Raw genomic sequence first — 23,560 nt, 5'->3', positions numbered from 1 at the left:
TACAGTGGCCCTCAACAAAACTGCAGAATACTAACTCAAACCAAACAAAAAGCTAGTGAGTTACTGATAGTAAATGCACAACTTGTTTCCGACTAGGCTCGTCTTAAATGCCACCCTTATCCCTAGTGCTCCACAGGCCTGGGGGGTTCAATTCGCCCATTTCAGGTGTTGCCTGACTGGGGCTAAGCCACTAGGCCACTATTCACCAGGGTTCTCATGGGATGGAGCCGTGTAATATCAGCATTACATCCAAATGACTTCTCCAAATTCCCCTTTTATATATCCCCCACCCTCATGTAGAGCTTCTCAAATTCACCCCACCCTCATGTCGACTTCTCAGATTCACCCCACCCTCTGTAACCCCTCATTACTCAGGGGGTGACTTGTGTTACAACCTCAGTATAACTCAGGGGGTGAGAGGTGTGTGGTGACAGACCCCTCAGTATAACTCAGGGGGTGAGAGCTGTGTGTGAGAACCTCATTTCCCTCTAGCTTCATAAAGTGCTTACTCAGAAACGCTTACATCATATTTATACTATATGGTCACCTCCCCTCAAAATACTAACTCTACCCTCCAAATCCCATATTTTGACACACATTTAATCTACATTGTTGAAGCATCCCATTTTCTGTGCAGCAAACAACCATGAAAGCGCTACCATATACTCCAACCTATTTCATGCACAACACCATATTGCTCACAATAACATTTACAATACCTAAAGTCATAATAATCCACATTACCAACCAAACAAAATATTAACTCTGAAAGCTTACCTCAAGCTGCTTTCTGTGTATAACGTTTGCCGTTCTCGTTGGACGAACTTCCCCTGGGGTCGAAACAGTCACCGGCGCGTCATCCGCACGGCTCCTCTCTGTCCAACAACTCATCCACGTTCTGTACCACCTCAACAAACACATGCTCAATATACCTGAAGCCACCTGGATACTAGAGGACATACATCAATATACTGAACCACCTGGATCCCAGGAGGACATACAAGTCAAATATACTGAAACCATGGATAAACAGGGGATCTGCAGTCAATATACCCCCAAACCACCTGGATACCGGGGGGGACTACGTCAAATATACTGCTTCTGATACTAGGACCTACAGTCAATATACTGTACCCTGGATAACCAGGAGGACACTTCAGAGTCAAATATACTGAAGCCCACCTGGATAGCCAGGAGACATAAGAGTCAAATATACTGAAGCCACCTGGATACCAGGAGGACATACCAGGTCAAATATACTGAAGCCACCTGGATAACCAGGAGGACTACAGGTCAAATATACTAACCACCTGATAACCAGAGGACATCGGTCAAATATACTACCCACCTGGATAACCAGGGGGGGACATACGGTCAAATATACTGAAGCCATGATAACCAGGAGGACATACAGTCAAATATACTGAAGCCCACCTGGATAACCAGGAACATACTCATATACAAGCCACCTGGATAACCCGGGGGACATACAGTCATATACTGAAGCCACCTGATAACAGCAGGAGGACATAGTCAATATGCACAAGCCTACCTGGACAGCCAGGAGGGCATCTCATTACCAATCACCTGATAACCAGGAACATACATCAATATACTGAAGCCACCTGGATAACCAGGAGGACATAGGTCAAATATACTGACGCCCACCTGGATAACCAGGAGGACATAAGTCAAATATACTCAAGCCACCTGGAGTAACCAGGAGGGACATACAGGTCAAATATACTAAGCCACCTGATAACCAGGAGGACATACAGGTCAAATATACTGTACCACCTGGATAACCAGGAGGACCTGCAGATCAAATATCTGTACCACCTGATAACCAGGGAGGACATACGGAGGTCCAACTATACTGTACCATGATAACCAGGAACACTAAGGTCAACTATACTGTACCACCTGATAACCAGGAGGACATACAGAGTCAACTATACCTGTCACCACCTGATAGCCAGGAACATACGGTCAAATATACTGTACCACCTGGATACAGACATACAGGTCAAATATACTGAAACCACCTGACCAGGAGGACATCAGTCATATACACAAGCCACCTGGATAACCAGGGAGGACATACAGGTCAACTATACTGAAGCCACCTGGATAACCAGGAGGACATACAGGTCAACTATACTGTACCACCTGGATAACCAGGAGGACATACAGGTCAACTATACTGTACCACCTGGATAACCAGGAGGACATACAGGTCAACAGGGGGAGTGTGTATAGACAGGGTCCATAGGGGGAGTGTGTAGAGACAGGGTCCATAGGGGAGTGTGTAGAGACAGGGTCCATAGGGGAGTGTGTGTATGGACCAAGGGTCCAGGGGGAGTGTGTAGAGACAGGGTCCATAGGGGTGTGTATAGACAGGGTCCATAGGGGAGTGTGTAGAGACAGGGTCCATAGGGGGGAGTGTGTAGAGACAGGGTCCATAGGGAAGTGTGTAGAGACAGGGTCCATAGGGGGAGTGTGTAGAGACAGGGTCCATAGGGGGAGTGTGTATAGACAGGGTCCATAGGGGGAGTGTGTAGAGACAGGGGTCATAGGGGAGTGTGTAGAGACCAGGGTCCATAGGGGGTGTGTAGAGACAGGGTCCATAGGGGTGTGTATAGACAGGGTCCATAGGGGGAGGTGTGTAGAGACAGGGTCCATAGGGGGGAGTGTGTATAGACAGGGGTCCGATGGGGAGTAGTGGAGACAGGGTCCATAGGGGGAGTGTGTAGAGACAGGGTCCATAGGGGAAGTGTGTATAGACAGGGTCCATAGGGGAAGTGTGTAGAGACAGGGTCCATAGGGGGAGTGTGTAGAGACAGGGTCCATAGGTGTGTAGAGACAGGGTCCATAGGGGGAGTGTGTAGAGACAGGGTCCATAGGGGAGTGTGTAGAGACAGGGTCCATAGGGTGGGAGTGTGTAGAGACAGGGTCCATGGGAAGTGTGTAGGAGACAGGGTCCATAGGGGGAGTGTGTAGAGACAGGGTCCATAGGGGGTGTGTAGAGACAGGGTCCATAGGGGGGAGTGTGTAGAGACAGGGTCCATAGGGGGGAGTGTATAGAGACAAATCAAATCAAATTTTATTGGCCACATGCGCCAAATACAACAGGTGCAGACATTACAGTGAAATGCTTACTTACAGCCCTTAACCAACAATGCATTTATTTTAAACAAAAAAAGTAAGAATAAAAACAACAACAAAAAAGTGTTGAGAAAAAAGAGCAGAAGTAAAAATAAAGTGACAGTAGGGGAGGCTATATATACAATAGAATAAAGTGACAGTAGGAGGCTATATATACACGGGGTACCGTTGCATAGTCATATGTGCGGGGGCACCGGCTAGTTGAGGTAGTTGAGGTAATATGTACATGTGGGTAGAGTTAAAAGTGACTATGCATAAATACTTAACAGAGTAGCAGCAGCGTAAAAGTATGGGGTGGGGGCAGTGCAAATAGTCGGGTAGCCATGATTAGCTGTTCAGGAGTCTTATGGCTTGGGGGTAGAAGCTGTTGAGAAGTCTTTTGGACCTAGACTTAGCACTCCGGTACCGCTTGCCGTCGGTAGCAGAGAGAACAGTCTATGACTAGGGTGACTGGAGTCTTCGACAATTTTGAGGCCTTCCTCTGACACCGCCTGGTATAGAGGTCTTGGATGGCAGGAGCTTTGCCCCTGTGATGTACTGGGCCGTCGCACTACCCTCTGTAGTGCCTTGCGGTCAGAGGCCAAGCAGTTGCCATACCAGGCGGTGATGCAACCAGTCAGGATGCTCACGATGGTGCAGCTGTAGAATTTTTGAGGATCTGAGGACCCATGCCAAATCTTTTAGTCTCCTGAGGGGGAATAGCTTTGTCGTGCCCTCTTCCACGACTGTCTTGGTGTGTTTGGACCATGATAGTTCGTTGGTGATGTGGACACCAAGGAACTTGAAGCTCTCAACCTGTTCCACTACAGCCCCGTCGATGAGAGAATGGGGGCGTGCTCAGTCCTCTTTTTTTTTCCTGTAGTCCACAATCATCTCCCTTTGTCTTGGTCACGTTGAGGGAGAGGTTGTTGTCCTGGCACCACACGGCCAGATCTCTGACCTCCCTTATAGGCTGTCTCATCGTTGTCGGTGATCAGGCCTACCACTGTTGTGTCGTCGGCAAACTTAATGATGGTGTTGGAGTCGTGCCTGGCCATGCAGTCATGGGTGAACAGAGAGTACAGGAGGGGACTGAGCACGCACCCTGAGGGGCCCCCGTGTTGAGATCAGTGTGGCAGATGTGTTGTTAGACAGCCTACCCTTACCACCTGGGGCGGCCCGTCAGGAAGTCCAGGATCCAGTTGCAGAGGGAGGTGTTTAGTCCCAGGATCCTTAGCTTAGTGATGAGCTTTGAGGGCACTATGGTGTTGAATGCTGAGCTGTAGTCAATGAATAGCATTCTCACGTAGGTGTTCCTCTTGTCCAGGTGGGAAAGGGCAGTGTGGAGTGCGATAGAGATTGCATCATCTGTGGATCTGTTGGGGCGGTATGCAAATTGGAGTGGGTCTAGGGTTTCTGGGATTATAGGCTGTTGATGTGAGCCATGACCAGTCTTTCAAAAGCACTTCATGGCTACAGGCGTCAGTGCCACGGGTCGGTAGTCATTTAGGCGGTTATCTTAGAGTTCTTGAGCACGGGAACTATGGTGGTCTGCTTGAAACATGTTGGTATTACAGACTCAGTCAGGGACATGTTGAAAATGTCAGTGAAGACACTTGCCAGTTGGTCAGCACATGCTCGGAGTACACGTCCTGGTAATCCGTCTGGCCCTCGGCCTTGTGAATGTTGACCTGCTTAAAAGTCTTACTCACATCGGCTACGGAGAGCGTGATCACATAGTCGTCCGGGAACAGCTGGTGCTCTCATGCATGCTTCAGTGTTGCTTGCCTCGCGCGAGCATAGAAGTGGTTTAGCTCGTCTGGTAGGCTTGTGTCACTGGGCAGCTCGCGGCTGTGCTTCCCTTTGTAGTCTGTAATAGTTTTCAAGCCCTGCCACATCCGGCGGCGTCAGAGCCAGTGTAGTATGATTCAATCTTAGACCTGTATTGACTCTTTTGCCTGTTTGATGGTTCGTCGGAGGTCAGTAGCGGGATTTCTTATAAGCGTCCGGTTGAGTCCCGTTCCTTGAAAGCTGCAACTCTACCCTTTAGCTCAGTGCGGATGTTTCCTGTAATCCATGGCTTCTGGTTGGGGTATTACGTCGGTCACTGTGGGGACGACATCATCGATGCACTTATTGATGAAGCCAGTGACTGATGTGGTGTACTCCTCAATGCTGTCTGAAGAATCCCGGAACATTTCCAGTCTGTGCTAGGCAAAACAGTCCTGTAGCTTACGCATCTGCGTCATCTGACCACTTTTTTGTAGCTTGATCACTGGTGCTTCCTGCTTCAGTTTTTGCTTATAAGCAGGAATCAGGAGGATAGAGTTATGGTCAGATTTGCCAAATGGAGCGAGGAGAGCTTTGTATGCGTCTCTGTGTGTGGAGTAAAGGTGGTCTAGAGTTTTTTCCCCTCTGGTTGCACATTTAACATGCTGGTAGAAATTAGGTAGAACGGTTTAAGTTTCCCTGCATTAAAGTCCCCTACTACTAGGAGCGCTGCATCTGGATGAGCGTTTTCCTGTTGATTAATGGCCTTGTACAACTCATTCAGTGCAATCTTAATGCCAGCATTGGTTTGTGGTGGGTTAAATAGACAGCTATGAAAAATATAGATGAAAACTCTCTTGGTAAATAGTGTGGTCTACAGCTTATCATAAGATACTCTACCTCAGGCGAGCAAAACCTTGAGACTTCCTTAGTATTTGATTTTGTACACCAGCTGTTGTTTACAAATATACAGAGACCGCCACGCCCTCGTCTTACCCGAGTCTGCCCGTTCTGTCCTGCCGATGTAGCGTATAGCCTGCTAGCTGAATGTTATCATTGTCGTCGTTCAGCCACGACTCGGTGAAACATAAGATATTACAGTTTTTAATGTCCCGTTTGATAACGTAATCTTAAATCGTCCATTTTATTCTCCAAAGCTTGAACGTTTAACAGGATTGATGGGAGAGGCAGTTTACTCGTTCACCCGTCAGTATCCTTACAAGGCACCCGGATCTGCGCCCACGATATCTCCGTCTCTTCCTCACGCTGAATGACGGGGATCTGGGCCTTGTCGGGAGTCTGTAGAATATCCTTCGCGACGCCTCGTTGAAGAAAAAGTGTTCGTCAACGCGAGGTGAGTAATCGCTGTCCTGATATCCAGAAGCTCTCTTTGGTTATAAGAGACGATGGCAGAAACATTATGTACAAAATAAATTACAAATAACGCGGAAAAACACACATAATAGTACAATTGGTTAGAGGGCTGTAAACGCAGCCATCTTCTTCCGGCGCTGTTCATTCAGGACAGGGTCCACTAGGGGGAAGTGTGTATAGACAGGGTCCATAGGGGAGTGTGTAGAGACAGGGTCCATAGGGGGAGTGTGTAGAGACAGGGTCCATAGGGGGAGTGTGTGGGAGACAGGGTCCATAGGGGGATGTGTAGAGACAGGGTCCATGGGGAGTGTGTAGAGACAGGGTCCATAGGGGGAGTGTGTAGAGACAGGGTCCATAGGGGGAGTGTGTAGAGACAGGGTCCATAGGGGGGGAGTGTGTATAGACAGGGTCCATAGGGGGAGGTTGTGTATAGACAGGGTCCATAGGGGGAGTGTGTATAGAGACAGGGTCCATAGGGGGAGTGTGTATAGACAGGGTCCATAGGGGGAGTGTGTAGAGACAGGGTCCACTAGGGGGAGTGTGTATAGACAGGGTCCATGGGGGGAGTGTGTAGAGACAGGGTCCATAGGGGGAGTGTGTAGAGACAGGGTCCATAGGGGGAGTGTGTAGAGACAGGGTCCATAGGGGGAGTGTGTAGAGACAGGGTCCATAGGGGGAGTGTAGAGACAGGGTCCATAGGGGGAGTGTAGAGACAGGGTCCATAGGGGGAGTGTGTAGAGACAGGGTCCATAGGGGGAGTGTGTAGAGACAGGGTCCATAGGGGGTGTGTAGAGACAGGGTCCATAGGGGGAGTGTGTAGAGACAGGGTCCATAGGGGAGTGTGTGAGACCGGGGTCCATAGGGGAGTGTGTATAGACAGGGTCCATAGGGGGAGTGTGTAGAGACAGGGTCCATAGGGGGAGTGTGTAGAGACAGGGTCCATAGGGGGAGTGTGTGGAGACAGGGTCCATAGGGCGAAGTGTGTAGAGACAGGGTCCATAGGGGTGTAGGGAACAGGTCCTAGGGGAGTGTGTAGAGACAGGGTCCAGAGTGGGATGTATAGACAGGGTCCATAGGGGGAGTGTGCAGACACGGGGTCCATAGGGGGAGTGTGTAGAGACAGGGTCCATAGGGGGGAGTGTGTAGAGACAGGGTCCATAGGGGGGAGTGTGTAGAGACAGGGTCCATAGGGGGGAGTGTGTAGAGACAGGGTCCATAGGGGGGAGTGTGTAGAGACAGGGTCCATAGGGGGAGTGTGTAGAGACAGGGTCCATAGGGGGAGTGTGTAGAGACAGGGTCCATAGGGGGAGTGTGTAGAGACAGGGTCCATAGGGGGAGTGTGTAGAGACAGGGTCCATAGGGGGAGTGTGTAGAGACAGGGTCCACAGGGGTGTGTGAGGCAGGTCCTAGGGGGGTGTGTAGAGACAGGGTCCATAGGGGGAGTGTGTGAGACAGGGTCCATAGGGGGGAGTGTGTAGAGACAGGGTCCATAGGGGGAGTGTGTAGAGACAGGGTCCATAGGGGGGAGTGTGTAGAGACAGGGTCCATAGGGGGAGTGTGTAGAGACAGGGTCCATAGGGGGGAGTGTGTAGAGACAGGGTCCATAGGGGGGAGTGTGTAGAGACAGGGTCCATAGGGGAGTGTGTAGAGACAGGGTCCATAGGGGGTGTGTATGACAGGGTCCATAGGGGGAGTGTGTAGAGACAGGGTCCATAGGGGGAGTGTGTAGAGACAGGGTCCATAGGGGGAGTGTGTAGAGACAGGGTCCATGGGGAGTGTGTAGACAGGGTCCATAGGGGGAGTGTCGAGAGACAGGGTCCATAGGGGGAGTGTATAGAGACAAATCAAATCAAATCAAATTTTATTGGTCACATGCGCCGAATACAACAGGTGCAGACATTACGTGAAATGCTTACTTACAGCCCTTAACCAACAATGCATTTATTTTAAACAAAAAAGTAAGAATAAAACAACAAAAAGTGTTGAGAAAAAAAGAGCAGAAGTAAAAATAAAGTGACAGTAGGGAGGCTATATATACAATAGAATAAAGTGACAGTAGGGAGGCTATATATACAATAGAATAAAGTGACAGTAGGGAGGCTATATATACAGGGGGTACCTTGCATAGTCAATGTGCAGGGGGCACCGGCCTAGTTGAGGTAGTTGAGGTAATATGTACATGTGGGTAGAGTTAAAGTGACTATGCATAAATACTTAACAGAGTAGCAGCAGCGTAAAAGTATGGGGTGGGGGGCAGTGCAAATAGTCCGGGTAGCCATGATTAGCTGTTCAGGAGTCTTATGGCTTGGGGGTAGAAGCTGTTGAGGAAGTCTTTGGACCCAGACTTGGCACTCCGGTACCGCTTGCCGTTATGGTAGCAGAGAGAACAGTCTATGACTAGGGTGACTGGAGTCTTTGACAATTTTGAGGGCCTTCCTCTGACAACGCCTGGTATAGAGGTCCTGGATGGCAGGGAGCTTTGCCCTGTGATGTACTGGGCCGTACGCACTACCCTCTGTAGTGCCTTGCGGTCAGAGGCCAAGCAGTTGCTACTCAGGCGGTGATGCAACAGTCAGGATGCTCTCGATGGTGCAGCTGTAGAATTTTTTTGAGGATCTGAGGACCCATGCCAAATCTTTTTAGTCTCCTGAGGGGGAATAGGCTTTGTCGTGCCCTCTTCACGACTGTCTTGGTGTGTTTGGACCATGATAGTTCGTTGGTGATGTGGACACCAAGGAACTTGAAGCTCTCAACCTGTTCCACTACAGCCCCGTCGATGAGAATGGGGCGTGCTCAGTCCTCTTTTTTTTCCTGTAGTCCACAATCATCTCCTTTGTCTTGGTCACGTTGAGGAGAGGTTGTTGTCCTGGCACCACACGGCCAGATCTCTGACCTCCTCCCTATGGCTCTCATCGTTGTCGGTGATCAGGCCTACCACTGTTGTGTCGTCGGCAAACTTAATGATGGTGTTGGAGTCGTGCCTGGCCATGCAGTCATGGGTGAACAGAGAGTACAGGAGGGGACTGAGCACGCACCCCTGAGGGGCCCCCGTGTTGAGGATCAGTGTGGGCAGATGTGTTGTTACCTACCCTTACCACCTGGGGCGGCCCGTCAGAAGTCCAGGATCCAGTTGCAGAGGGAGGTGTTTAGTCCCAGGATCCTTAGCTTAGTGATGAGCTTTGAGGGCACTATGGTGTTGAATGCTGAGCTGTAGTCAATGAATAGCATTCTCACGTAGGTGTTCCTCTTGTCCAGGTGGGAAAGGGCAGTGTGGAGTGCGATAGAGATTGCATCATCTGTGGATCTGTTGGGGCGGTATGCAAATTGGAGTGGGTCTAGGGTTTCTGGGATTATGCCTGTTGATGTGAGCCATGACCAGTCTTTCAAAGCACTTCATGGCTACAGACGTCAGTGCCATGGGTCGGTAGTCATTTAGGCAGGTTATCTTAGAGTTCTTGGGCACGGGGACTATGGTGGTCTGCTTGAAACATGTTGGTATTACAGACTCAGTCAGGGACATGTTGAAAATGTCAGTGAAGACACTTGCCAGTTGGTCAGCACATGCTCGGAGTACACGTCCTGGTAATCCGTCTGGCCCTGCGGCCTTGTGAATGTTGACCTGCTTAAAAGTCTTACTCACATCGGCTACGGAGAGCGTGATCACAGCCAGTCGTCCGGAACAGCTGGTGCTCTCATGCATGCTTCAGTGTTGCTTGCCTCGGAGCGAGCATAGAAGTGGTTTAGCTTCGTCTGGTAGGCTTGTGTCACTGGGCAGCTCGCGGCTGTGCTTCCCTTTGTAGTCTGTAATAGTTTTCAAGCCCTGCCACATCCGACGAGCTCAGAGCCAGTGTAGTATGATTCAATCTTAGACCTGTATTGAGCTCTTTGCCTGTTTGATGGTTGTCGGAGGTCATAGCGGGATTTCTTATAAGCGTCGGGTTAGAGTCCCGTTCCTTGAAAGCGGCAGCTCTACCCTTTAGCTCAGTGCGGATGTTTCCTGTAATCCATGGCTTCTGGTTGGGGTATGTACGATACGGGTCACTGTGGGGCGACATCATCGATGCACTTATTGATGAAGCCAGTGACTGATGTGGTGTACTCCTCAATGCTGTGTCTGAAGAATCCCGAACATGTTCCAGTCTGTGCTAGCAAAACAGTCCTGTAGCTTAGCATCTGCGTCATCTGACCACTTTTTTATTAGCCGAATCACTGGTGCTTCCTGTTCGTTTTGCTTATAAGCAGGAATCAGGAGGATAGAGTTATGGTCAGATTTGCCAAATGGAGGGCGAGGAGAGCTTTGTATGCTCTCTGTGTGTGGAGTAAAGGTGGTCTAGAGTTTTTCCCCTCTGGTTGCACATTTAACATGCTGGTAGAAATTAGGTAGAACGGATTTAAGTTTCCCCTGCATTAAAGTCCCCTGCTACTAGGAGCGCTGCATCTGGATGAGCGTTTTCCTGTTGATTAATGGCCTTGTACAACTCATTCAGTGCAATCTTAATGCCAGCATTGGTTTGTGGTGGTAAATAGACAGCTATGAAAAATATAGATGAAAACTCTCTTGGTAAATAGTGTGGTCTACAGCTTATCATAAGATACTCTACCTCAGGCGAGCAAAACCTTGAGACTTCCTTAGTATTTGATTTTGTGCACCAGCTGTTGTTTACAAATATACAGAGACCGCCACCTCGTCTTACCCGAGTCTGCCGTTCTGTCCTGCCGATGTAGCGTATAGCCTGCTAGCTGAATGTTATCATTGTCGTCGTTCAGCCACGACTCCGTGAAACATAAGATATTACAGTTTTTAATGTCCCGTTCGGTCAGGATAACCGTAATCTTAATCGTCCATTTTATTCTCCAAAGCTTGAACGTTGGCTAATAGGATTGATGGGAGAGGCAGTTTACTCGTTCGCGTCGTATCCTTACAAGGCACCCGGATCTGCGCCCACGACATCTCCGTCTCTTCCTCACGCGAATGACGGGGATCTGGGCCTTGTCGGGAGTCTGTAGAATATCCTTCGCGAACGCCTCGTTGAAGAAAAAGTGTTCGGTCCAACGCGAGGTGAGTAATCGCTGTCCTGATATCCAGAAGCTCTCTTTGGTTATAAGAGACGATGGCAGAAACATATGTACAAAATAAATTACAAATAACGCGGAAAAACACACATAATAGTACAATTGGTTAGAGGGCTGTAAACGGCAGCCATCTTCTTCCGCGCTGTTCATTCAGGACAGGGTCCATAGGGGAAGTGTGTAGAGACAGGGTCCATGGGGGTGTGTAGAGACAGGGTCCATAGGGGGAGTGTGTATAGACAGGGTCCATAGGGGGAGTGTGTAGAGACAGGGTCCATAGGGGGGAGTGTGTAGAGACAGGGTCCATAGGGGGAGGTGTAGAGACAGGGTCCATAGGGGGAGTGTGTAGAGACAGGGTCCATAGGGGGGAGTGTGTAGAGACAGGGTCCATAGGGAGAGTGTGTAGAGACAGGGTCCATGGGAGTGTGTAGAGACAGGGTCCATAGGGGGAGTGTGTAGAGACAGGGTCCATAGGGGGAGTGTGTAGAGACAGGGTCCATAGGGGGAGTGTGTAGAGACAGGGTCCATAGGGGGAGTGTGTAGAGACAGGGTCCATAGGGGGAGTGTGTATAGACAGGGTCCATAGGGGGGGAGTGTGTGAGAGACAGGGTCCATAGGGGAGTGTGTAGAGAACAGGGTCCATAGGGGGGAGTGTGTAGAGACAGGGTCCATGGGAGGAGTGTGTATAGACAGGGTCCATAGGGGGAGTGTAGAGACAGGGTCCATAGGGGGAGTGTGTAGAGACAGGGTCCATGGGGGGAGTGTGTAGAGACAGGGTCCATGGGGGAGTGTGTAGAGACAGGGTCCATAGGGGGAGTGTGTAGAGACAGGGTCCATAGGGGGAGTGTGTAGACAGGGTCCATAGGGGGAGTGTGTAGAGACAGGGTCCATAGGGAGTGTGTAGAGACAGGGTCCATGGGGAGTGTGTAGAGACAGGGTCCATAGGGGGAGTGTGTAGAGACAGGGTCCATAGGGGGAGTGTGTAGAGACAGGGTCCATAGGGGGGAGTGTGTATAGACAGGGTCCATAGGGGGAGTGTGTAGAGACAGGGTCCATAGGGGGAGTGTGTAGAGACAGGGTCCATAGGGGGAGTGTGTATAGACAGGGTCCATAGGGGGAGTGTGTAGAGACAGGGTCCATAGGGGAGTGTGTAGAGACAGGGTCCATAGGGGGAGTGTAGAGACAGGGTCCATAGGGGGAGTGTGTAGAGACAGGGTCCATAGGGGGAGTGTGTAGAGACAGGGTCCATAGGGGGAGGTGTAGAGACAGGGTCCATAGGGGGAGTGTGTAGAGACAGGGTCCATAGGGTGTGTAGAGACAGGGTCCATAGGGGGGAGTGTGTAGAGACAGGGTCCATAGGGGGGAGTGTGTATAGACAGGGTCCATAGGGAGGAGTGTGTAGAGACAGGGTCCATAGGGGGGAGTGTGTAGAGACAGGGTCCATAGGGGGGAGTGTGTAGAGACAGGGTCCATAGGGGGGAGTGTGTAGAGACAGGGTCCATAGGGTCTCACCATTGTGTCCGCGTCCATGAAGACACATTTGGAGTAGTGGGTAAGAGTCCAGCAGTGTAGCTTGGTGAAGGTGACTCCCAGGTCCGGTCTCTTCATCAGGGCCAGGTGAGCTCTGTCTCCGCTGTCCAACACATCCACCAGCAGCACCTCGTCAAAGATCTTGTGAAGCACTCCTCTGGTGGGAGGAGGGAGAGGAGCAGACATAATGTACTGTGAATATGGTGTGCAGAGGAAAGCCTTCTGATTGGACAGCATTCTGAATAAGTGCAGTAGTGATGAGTCAGCTTCATATGGTGAGGCCAGGGCATATCATGATACACCTCTAGGGCATATCATGATCACCTCTAGGGGCATATCATGATACACCTCTAGGCATTATCATGATACACCTCTAGGGGCATATCATGATACACCTCTAGGGCATATCATGATACACCTCTAGGGCATATCATGATACACCTCTAGGGCATATCATGATACACCTCTAGGGCATATCATGATACACCTCTAGGGCATATCATGATACACCTCTAGGGCATATCATGATACACCTCTAGGGCATATCATGATACACCTCTAGGGCATATCATGATACACCTCTAGGGCATATCATGATACACCTCTAGGGTATAGTGAGGCCAGGGCATATCATGATACACCTCTAGGGCATATCATGATACACCTCTAGGGACAGTGAGGCCAGGGCATATCATGATACACCTCTAGGGCATATCATGATACACCTCTAGGGCATATCATGATACACCTCTAGGGGCATATCATGATACACCTCTAGGGCATATCATGATACACCTCTAGGGCATATCATGATACACCTCTAGGCATATCATGATACACCTCTAGGGCATATCATGATACACCTCTAGGGCATATCATGATACACCTCTAGGGTATAGTGAGGCCAGGGAATATCATGATACACCTCTAGGGCATAGTGAGGGGCTAGGGTATATCATGATACACCTCTAGGGCATATCATGATACACCTCTAGGGCATATCATGATACACCTCTAGGGCATATCATGATACACCTTAGGGCATATCATGATACACCTCTAGGGCATATCATGATACACCTCTAGGGCATATCATGATACACCTCTAGGGTATAGTGAGGCCAGGAATATCATGATACACCTCTAGGGCATAGTGAGGCCAGGGTATATCATGATACACCTCTAGGGCATATCATGATACACCTCTAGGGCATATCATGATACACCTCTAGGGTATAGTGAGGCCAGGGTATATCATGATACACCTCTAGGGTATATCATGATACACCTCTAGGGTATAGTGAGGCCAGGGTATATCATGATACACCTCTAGGGTACAGTGAGGCCAGGGCATATCATGATACACCTCTAGGGTACAGTGAGGCCAGGGCATATCATGATACACCTCTAGGGTAAGACGGGGTACAGTGAGGCCAGGGCATATCATGATACACCTCTAGGGTAAGACGGGGTACAGTGAGGCCAGGGCATATCATGATACACCTCTAGGGTACAGTGAGGCCAGGGCATATCATGATACACCTCTAGGGCATATCATGATACACCTCTAGGGACAGTGAGGCCAGGGCATTTCATGATACACCTCTAGGGCATATCATGATACACCTCTAGGGCATATCATGATACACCTCTAGGGCATATCATGATACACCTCTAGGGCATATCATGATACACCTCTAGGGTATAGTGAGGCCAGGGAATATCATGATACACCTCTAGGGTATAGTGAGGCCAGGGAATATCATGATACACCTCTAGGGCATAGTGAGGCCCGGGTATATCATGATACACCTCTAGGGTATATCATGATACACCTCTAGGGCATATCATGATACTCTAGGGCATATCATGATACACCTCTAGGGCATATCATGATACACCTCTAGGGGCATATCATGATACACCTCTAGGAGCATATCATGATACACCTCTAGGGCATATCATGATACACCTCTAGGGCATATCATGATACACCTCTAGGGCATATCATGATACACCTCTAGGGACAGTGAGGCCAGGGCATATCATGATACACCTCTAGGGCATATCATGATACACCTCTAGGGCATATCATGATACACCTCTAGGGCATATCATGATACACCTCTAGGGCATATCATGATACACCTCTAGGGCATATCATGATACACCTCTAGGGCATATCATGATACACCTCTAGGGTATAGTGAGGCCAGGGAATATCATGATACACCTCTAGGGCATAGTGAGGCCAGGGTATATCATGATACACCTCTAGGGTATATCATGATACACCTCTAGGGCATATCATGATACACCTCTAGGGCATATCATGATACACCTCTAGGGCATATCATGATACACCTCTAGGGTATAGTGAGGCCAGGGAATATCATGATACACCTCTAGGGCATATCATGATACACCTCTAGGGCATATCATGATACACCTCTAGGGCATATCATGATACACCTCTAGGGCATATCATGATACACCTCTAGGGCATATCATGATACACCTCTAGGGCATATCATGATACACCTCTAGGGCATATCATGATACACCTCTAGGGCATATCATGATACACCTCTAGGGCATATCATGATACACCTCTAGGGCATATCATGATACACCTCTAGGGCATATCATGATACACCTCTAGGGTATAGTGAGGCCAGGGCATATCATGATACACCTCTAGGGCATATCATGATACACCTCTAGGGTACAGTGAGGCCAGGGTATATCATGATACACCTCTAGGGTACAGTGAGGCCAGGGCATATTATGATACACCTCTAGGGTATAGTGAGGCCAGGGCATATCATGATACACCTCTAGGGTACAGTGAGGCCAGGGAATATTATGATACACCTCTAGGGTACAGTGATGCCAGGGCATATCATGATACGCCTCTAGGGTATAGTGAGGCCAGGGCATATCATGATACGCCTCTAGGGTATAGTGAGGCCAGGGCATATCATGATACACCTCTAGGGCATATCATGATACACCTCTAGGGTATAGTGAGGCCAGGGCATATCATGACACACCTCTAGGGTACAGTGAGGCCAGGGCATATCATGATACACCTCTAGGGCATATCATGATACACCTCTAGGGTATATCATGATACACCTCTAGGGTACAGTGAGGCCAGGGAATATCATGATACACCTCTAGGGCATATCATGATACACCTCCTAGGGTATAGTGAGGCCAGGGCATATCATGACACACCTCTAGGGTACAGTGAGGCCAGGGCATATCATGATACACCTCTAGGGTATATCATGATACACCTCTAGGGTATATCATGATACACCTCTAGGGGTACAGTGAGGCCAGGGCATATCATGATACACCTCTAGGGCATATCATGATACACCTCTGGGGTATAGTGAGGCCAGGGTATATCATGATACACCTCTAGGGTACAGTGAGGCCAGGGCATATCATGATACACCTCTAGGGTACAGTGAGGCCAGGGCATATCATGATACACCTCTAGGGTACAGTGAGGCCAGGGCATATCATGATACACCTCTAGGGTACAGTGAGGCCAGGGCATATCATGATACACCTCTAGGGTACAGTGAGGCCAGGGCATATCATGATACACCTCTAGGGTAAGACGGGGTACAGTGAGGCCAGGGAATATCATGATACACCTCTAGGGTACAGTGAGGCCAGGGCATATCATGATACACCTCTAGGGTAAGACGGGGTACAGTGAGGCCAGGGAATATCATGATACACCTCTAGGGTAAGACGGGGTACAGTGAGGCCAGGGTACAGTGAGGGTAAGACGGGGTACAGTGAGGCGTCATGCCAAATTAAGACGGGGTACTCCACTCCGACACCCTGTGGGGCATTTTCTAAACAGGTCATATTATTGTACACTACCCTCAAAGTACATTTTGTTTCAAAACTCTTAAGTCCTACAAACATATGCTTAGTACTGTTAGAAACTGTCAAATGTTGGGAATAGGTTCCAAATATGTCACCAATTACGGTTCCAAAAAAAATCAAAACAAAATGTACCTAATGGTATCGCTATCAAAAAGATAAAATCGTGTCATTCCAAACTATCTGCAGTTTTATACCATTTTTCATGCCACTCCAGCCTTTTCCCTATCCAGCCGTGCCATTCTCTGTGTAGCCTGTTCTTTTCCCTATCCAGCCGTGCCATTCTCTGTGTAGCCTGTTGCAGGTAACTGCCAAAATAAAGGAAACAGCAACATAGTGTCTTAACAGGGCGTTGGGCCACCACCAGCCGTCTTAACAGGGCGTTGGGCCACCACCAGCCACCTTAACAGGGCGTTGGGCCACCACCAGCCACCTTAACATGGCGTTGGGCCACCACCCAGCCGTCTTAACAGGGCGTCCGGGCCACCACCAGCCGTCTTAACAGGGCGTCGGGCCACCACCAGCCGTCTTAACAGGGCGTCGGGCCACCACCAGCCGTCCTTAACAGGGCGTCGGGCCACCACCAGCCGTCTTAACAGGGCGTCGGGCCACCACCAGCCACCTTAACAGGGCGTCGGGCCACCACCAGCCACCTTAACAGGGCGTCGGGCCACCACCAGCCGTCTTAACAGGGCGTCGGGCCACCACCAGCCGTCTTAACAGGGCGTTGGGCCACCACCAGCCACCTTAACAGGGCGTTGGGCCACCACCAGCCACCTTAACAGGGCGTTGGGCCACCACCAGCCACCTTAACAGGGCGTTGGGCCACCACCAGCCACCTTAACAGGGCGTTGGGCCACCACCAGCCACCTTAACAGGGCGTTGGGCCACCACCAGCCACCTTAACAGGGCGTTGGGCCACCACCACCACCTTAACAGGGCGTTGGGCCACCACCAGCCACCTTAACAGGGCGTTGGGCCACCACCAGCCACCTTAACAGGGCGTTGGGCCACCACCAGCCACCTTAACAGGGCGTTGGGCCACCACCAGCCACCTTAACAGGGCGTTGGGCCACCACCAGCCACCTTAACAGGGCGTTGGGCCACCACCAGCCACCTTAACAGGGCGTTGGGCCACCACCAGCCACCTTAACAGGGCGTTGGGCCACCACCAGCCACCTTAACAGGGCGTTGGGCCACCACCAGCCACCTTAACAGGGCGTTGGGCCACCACCAGCCACCTTAACAGGGCGTTGGGCCACCACCAGCCACCTTAACAGGCGTATTGGGCCACCACCAGCCACCTTAACAGGGCGTTGGGCCACCACCAGCCACCTTAACAGGGCGTTGGGCCACCACCAGCCACCTTAACAGGGCGTTGGGCCACCACCAGCCACCTTAACAGGGCGTTGGGCCACCACCAGCCACCTTAACAGGGCGTTGGGCCACCACCAGCCACCTTAACAGGGCGTTGGGCCACCACCAGCCACCTTAACAGGGCGTTGGGCCACCACCAGCCACCTTAACAGGGCGTTGGGCCACCACCAGCCACCTTAACAGGCGTTGGGCCACCACCAGCCACCTTAACAGGGCGTCGGGCCACCACCAGCCACCTTAACAGGGCGTTGGGCCACCACCAGCCACCAGAACAGTGTCTGGAATGTCCTGTGTGGAAGCACCTGCAATATCCTGTGTATCCCTCATTCACTTGTGTTTCCTTATTTTAGGCAGTGGCCTGTAGAATGGATGGAGGGGTGTCGCTCTGAATATAACATTGGGGATAAAGTTAGGAATGATGATGTCATGTGTACAACATGTAAAGAACTGCGTCGCTACATTGAAAGCTTTTCCGTTTCTAAAAGAACATATTTGGGTGTTTTAGAAGATTGTTCTTTTTCCCCCCCAGAGTCCCTTCCTACACAATGAGGATGATGAAATGAATCCCTGGTTGGAGGTAAATTACTCAACAACAAGTGAAATCGCAAAAAGGTTTTCTACACCCTTCTAGAACATTCTATTTACATAAAAAAATTGAGATTAGATTGTAAAAGCAAAATTCTACTTTAAAGAGGTTCTTACTTGCAGGGGTCAGAGACGTGGGGTCCGATCATCACCACCAGCTTCCTGGTTGTCTTGTGGTTCCTCAGGGACTTGCCCAGCACCATGGCTCCCCTGGCATAGCTGTCATTGGTGGCCAGCGTCACAAACGCCTGGTCTGGATGGGGGACAGAACTTATTAATAACATTCTCCATTAGGTTCAAATGGTATGAATCCAGAGGTACATTTACTTCATTGCTATAACCTCTTAAAACCTTCCCAAAAAAACTGCTTTGTAAGGCGTGACTCATTACAGGGTCTCAAAACAAAGGCTCTAGTGTTCATAATAGGTATCGCAGGTTAAAAAAGACAGTCCCTAACACATTACTTCAGTGAGGGAGTGGTGACGTCCAATGGTCTGTGGCAACGGTTGTTCTAACAATGATGCCAGAATGGCCAAGGGCTTGATGACGTCAACTTTGACACACTGTAGGAAAATCTATAAACTGGCCATAGACTCAACAAGTCTCAACAATGGGATTGATTATAAGCTGGCAAAGGACAAATAGATTCATGTTATTATAATGCCAAATGTAAAAACTGGCAGTTAATATTAGCAGGCCTGGCTGGTCAGTAAAACAATCCCCTGTGTATATTAAAACACTACACTGCAGTTGGTCTTGGGGGCCAACTGGATAACTCCCTGGTAAAAAGAAACCACTGGATGCAAAACCTCTAATGGTGTTCAGATGCCAAACCAGGCACAGTGACAGCTAGATTAAGACAAATGTAATTATGTGTTTTCCAACTGTACCTCCCTCCCAATCTCTCCCACCCCGTATTGCCATTGGTCCCAAGAAAACAGCTGATGTTAAATTATAAGAAAGGAGATGATTGTGGACTACAGGAAAAAAAAAAAAAGAAAAGAGGACTGAGCACGCCCCCATTCTCGTTGACGGGGCTGTAGTGGAACAGGTTGAGAGCTTCAAGTTCCTTGGTGTCCACATCATAATATAATATTATAATATGCCATTTAGCAGACGCTTTTATCCAAAGCGACTTAGTCATGTGTGCATACATTTTTACGTATAGGTGGTCCCGGGGATCGAACCCACAACCCTGGCGTTGCAAGCGCCATGCTCTACCAATTGAGCTACAGAGGACCACAGATTACCAACGAACTATCATGGTCCAAACACACCAAGACAGTCGTGAAGAGGGCACGACAAAGCCTATTCCCCCTCAGGAGACTGAAAAGATTTGGCATGGGGTTCCTCAGATCCTCAAAAAGTTCTACAGCTGCACCATCGAGAGCATCCTGACTGGTTGCATCACCGCCTGGTATGGCAACTGCTCGGCCTCCGACTGCAAGGCACTACAGAGGGTAGTGCATACTGCCCAGTACATCACTGGGGCCAAGTTTACTGCCATCCAGGACCTCTATACCAGGCGGTGTCAGAGGAAGGCCCTCAAAATTGTCAAAGACTCCAGCCACCCTAGTCATAGACTGTTCTCTCTGCTACCGCACGGGCAAGCGGTACCGAGTGCCAAGTCTAGGTCCAAAAAGACTTCTCAACAGCTTCTACCCCCAAGCCATCAGACTCCTGAACAGCTAATCATGGCTATCCGGACTATTTGAACAGCCCTCCCACCCCATCCTTTTTACGCTGCTGCTACTCTGTTAATTATTTATGCATAGTCACTTTAACTCCACCCACATGTACATATTACCTCAACTACCTCACCTAGCCAGTGCCCCCCGCACATTGACTCTGCACCGGTACCCCCCTGTATATATAGCCTCCCTACTGTTATTTTATTTTACTTTACTTCTGCTCTTTTTCTCTCAACACTTTTGTTGTTGTTTTATTTTACTTTTCTATTAAAAAATAAACGCGTTGTTGGTTAAGGGCTGTAAGTAAGCATTTCACGGTAATGTCTACACCTGTTGTATTCGGCGCATGTGGCCAATACAATTTGATTTGATGAAACACCAAATAAATCTGGCCCCAAAAAAAAAAGTTAAACTGAATCACTGCTCCCAGCTGAATTTAAATGTACACTCCAGTGAAGAGAATGCACTTTGATAGGCAGTTGGAACACACACTCTATAGTAGTCAGCCATAGACAGACATTTAGTTCTAACCAACCCCTAGAAAGACAGGTTTTGGGAGAGGTGCATGGGAGGGGGAGGGTTGCCCCACTGGGCGTCCAGGGTGCTGTTGTGGGGGTGTTCAGTGCCTTGTTTAAGGGCACAATGGCATATAGGATTTGATACCAGAAATCCTAAAAATTAATTGGCCAGAATTGCCTCGTTTCACTAACTAGGGCCAAAACTTCTGGTTAACGATGAAATAATTCTCATTTAAGTTACGCAGGTTGAGTGTGACTGAGGAAGAAAATGATACCTTTGCAGCCTGAATGGAGGACGTTTTATGTAGGAGCCGGTCCATGAGTGTATCAATCCCAGACTATAGCGCCCGCTATCGGCGGCCTCGGCTACGTGTGAATATGGGGTTACAACTAGGGCGACACTGAGCAACAGCAAAACTCATTGCGCCAACAATGATCCTACTCCGATATCCACACAGCCGTAAAACCTATCGATATTAAGTCAACTAGACACGCGGTGATGGAAAGCGGAAAAGGGACTTTAAAGATAAGCGACTTTGCGTTGCCAGTTTCCACCGACCGACAAAAAAACAGAAAACGGCAACAAACCAAGTTGTACATTTCTCTACTTTCCTGCCATCCCTCATTTACATACGACGGATATTGTTGCAACTTGTTTTATCCTCTGACAGTGGGAACAATCATGACAAGTTACCCGTTTCCCCGTGGCTGCCACAGCCAACCTTCCAAGGATGAGATGGTAACAAACCGTCACGTACCTGTCGCCATATTGCTAGTAGAAGTTGCAGCACCTCTGTAGATGGGACAGGCCAGTGTAGTCAGGAAAGGACGAGCAGGTTGGACAGGCCAGTGTAGTCAGGAAAGGACGAGCAGGTTGGACAGGCCAGTGTAGTCAGGAAAGGACGAGCAGGTTGGACGAGGCCGGTGTAGTCAGGAAAGGACGAGCAGGTTGGACAGGCCAGTGTAGTCAGGAAAGGAGTCGAGCAGGTTGGACAGGCCAGTGTAGTCAGGAAAGGACGAGCAGGTTGGACAGGCCAGTGTAGTCAGGAAAGGACGAGCGCAGTACATTGAGGTGAATTTATAGATGCATGCTAGACAGCGGGTCACATGACAGGGTGTATCTCAGGCGGAGCTCTGTCTGACGGACCGTGGATCAACATTTGGCCCGCAGGTCATTTATTTCCCCCAAGTTTGCTGAGCAAAAGAAAAACAATTGTTTTATTTATTTATTATTATCTTATTGTTGGACATAAAATACTGTAAAAACACCAGCAGATCAGCTCCAAGTGATTCACATTTTGGAAATCTGTTCCAAAGTATCCCCACACATAATAGAGAGATACAGTGAGGAACAAAGTATTTGATCCCTGCTGATTTTGTACGTTTGCCCACTGACAAAGAAATGATCAGTTTATAATTTTAATGGTAGGTTTATTTGAAAAGTGAGAGACAGAATAACAACAAAACATCCAGAAAAACGCATGTCAAAAATGTTATAAATTGATTTGCATTTTAATGAGGGAAATAAGTATTTGGCCCCCTCTCAATCAGAAAGATTTCTTGCTCCCCAGGTGTCTTTTATACAGGTGGAATCGAAGCTGAGATTAGGAGCACACTCTAAAGGAGTGCTCCTAATCTCAGTTTGTTACCTGTATAAAAGACACCTGTCCACAGAAGCAATCAATCAATCAGATTCCAAACTCTCCACCATGGCCAAGACCAAAGAGCTCTCCAAGGATGTCAGGGACAAGATTGTAGACCTACACAAGGCTGGAATGGGCTACAAGACCATCGCCAAGCAGCTTGGTGAGAAGGTGACAACAGTTGGTGCGATTAATTGCAAATGGAGGAAACACAAAAGCACTGTCAATCTCCCTCGGCCTGGGGCTCCATGCAAGTTCTCACCTCGTCGAGTTGCAATGACCATGAGAACGGTGAGGAATCAGCCCAGAACTACCCGGGAGGATCTTGTCAATGATCTCAAGGCAGCTGGGACCATAGTCACCAAGAAAACAATTGGTAACACACTACGCCGTGCGGAAGGACTGAAATCCTGCAGCGCCCAGCAAAGGTCCCCCTGCTCAAGAAAGCACATATACAGGCCCGTCTGAAGTTTGCCAATGAACATCTGAATGATTCAGAGGAGAACTGGGTAAAAGTGTTGTGGTCAGATGAGACCAAAATCGAGCTCTTTGGCATCAACTCAACTCGCTGTGTTTGGAGGAGGAGGAATGCTGCCTATGACCCCAAGAACACCATCCCCACGTCAAACATGGAGGTGGAAACATTATGCTTTGGAGGTGTTTTTCTGTTAAGGAGACAGGACAACTTCACCGCATCAAAGGGACGATGGACGGGGCCATGTGCCGTCAAATCTCGGGTGAGAACCTCCTTCCCTCAGCCAGGGCATTGAAAATGGGTCGTGAGTGGGTATTCCAGCATGACAATGACCCAAAACACACGGCCAAGGAAACAAAGGAGTGGCTCAAGAAGAAGCACATTAAGGTCCTGGAGTGGCCTAGCCAGTCTCCAGACCTTAATCCCATAAAAATCTGTGTAGGGGAGCTGGAAGGTTCGAGTTGCCAAACGTCA

At 49.3% G+C, this 23,560-nt stretch overlaps 1 protein-coding gene across 1 annotated transcript; it reads right to left on the bottom strand.

Annotated features, from left to right (window-relative positions):
• Positions 1-856: 856 nt before the first annotated feature.
• On the bottom strand, positions 857-21,879 carry LOC123490647 (glycogenin-1-like). Its single transcript, XM_045220552.1, has 4 exons — positions 21,727-21,879; positions 18,877-19,012; positions 12,871-13,045; positions 857-907 (listed from the first exon to the last, which is right to left on the bottom strand). Exons 1-4 carry the CDS (start codon positions 21,734-21,736, stop codon positions 857-859), a joined length of 372 nt encoding a protein of 123 aa, XP_045076487.1. The 5' UTR covers positions 21,737-21,879.
• Between the last annotated feature and the right edge of the window lie 1,681 nt (positions 21,880-23,560).

This window comes from Coregonus clupeaformis, unplaced genomic scaffold, assembly GCF_020615455.1.
Source record: "Coregonus clupeaformis isolate EN_2021a unplaced genomic scaffold, ASM2061545v1 scaf4275, whole genome shotgun sequence".
NCBI classification, from domain to species: Eukaryota; Metazoa; Chordata; class Actinopteri; order Salmoniformes; family Salmonidae; genus Coregonus; species Coregonus clupeaformis.
The sequence above is the reverse complement of the archived record's forward strand: the minus strand, read 5'-3'. Positions and strand labels throughout refer to the sequence as shown.

What these genes read in the sequence shown, in the direction of transcription:
- LOC123490647 (XM_045220552.1), bottom strand. An exon ending in CACGTCTCTGACCCCTGCAA is followed by an intron (nt 13,046 to 18,876) that starts GTAAGAACCTCT and finishes TCCTCCCACCAG; the next exon opens with AGGAGTGCTTCACAAGATCT. An exon ending in TCATGGACGCGGACACAATG is followed by an intron (nt 908 to 12,870) that starts GTGAGACCCTAT and finishes GTGTTTGTTGAG; the next exon opens with GTGGTACAGAACGTGGATGA.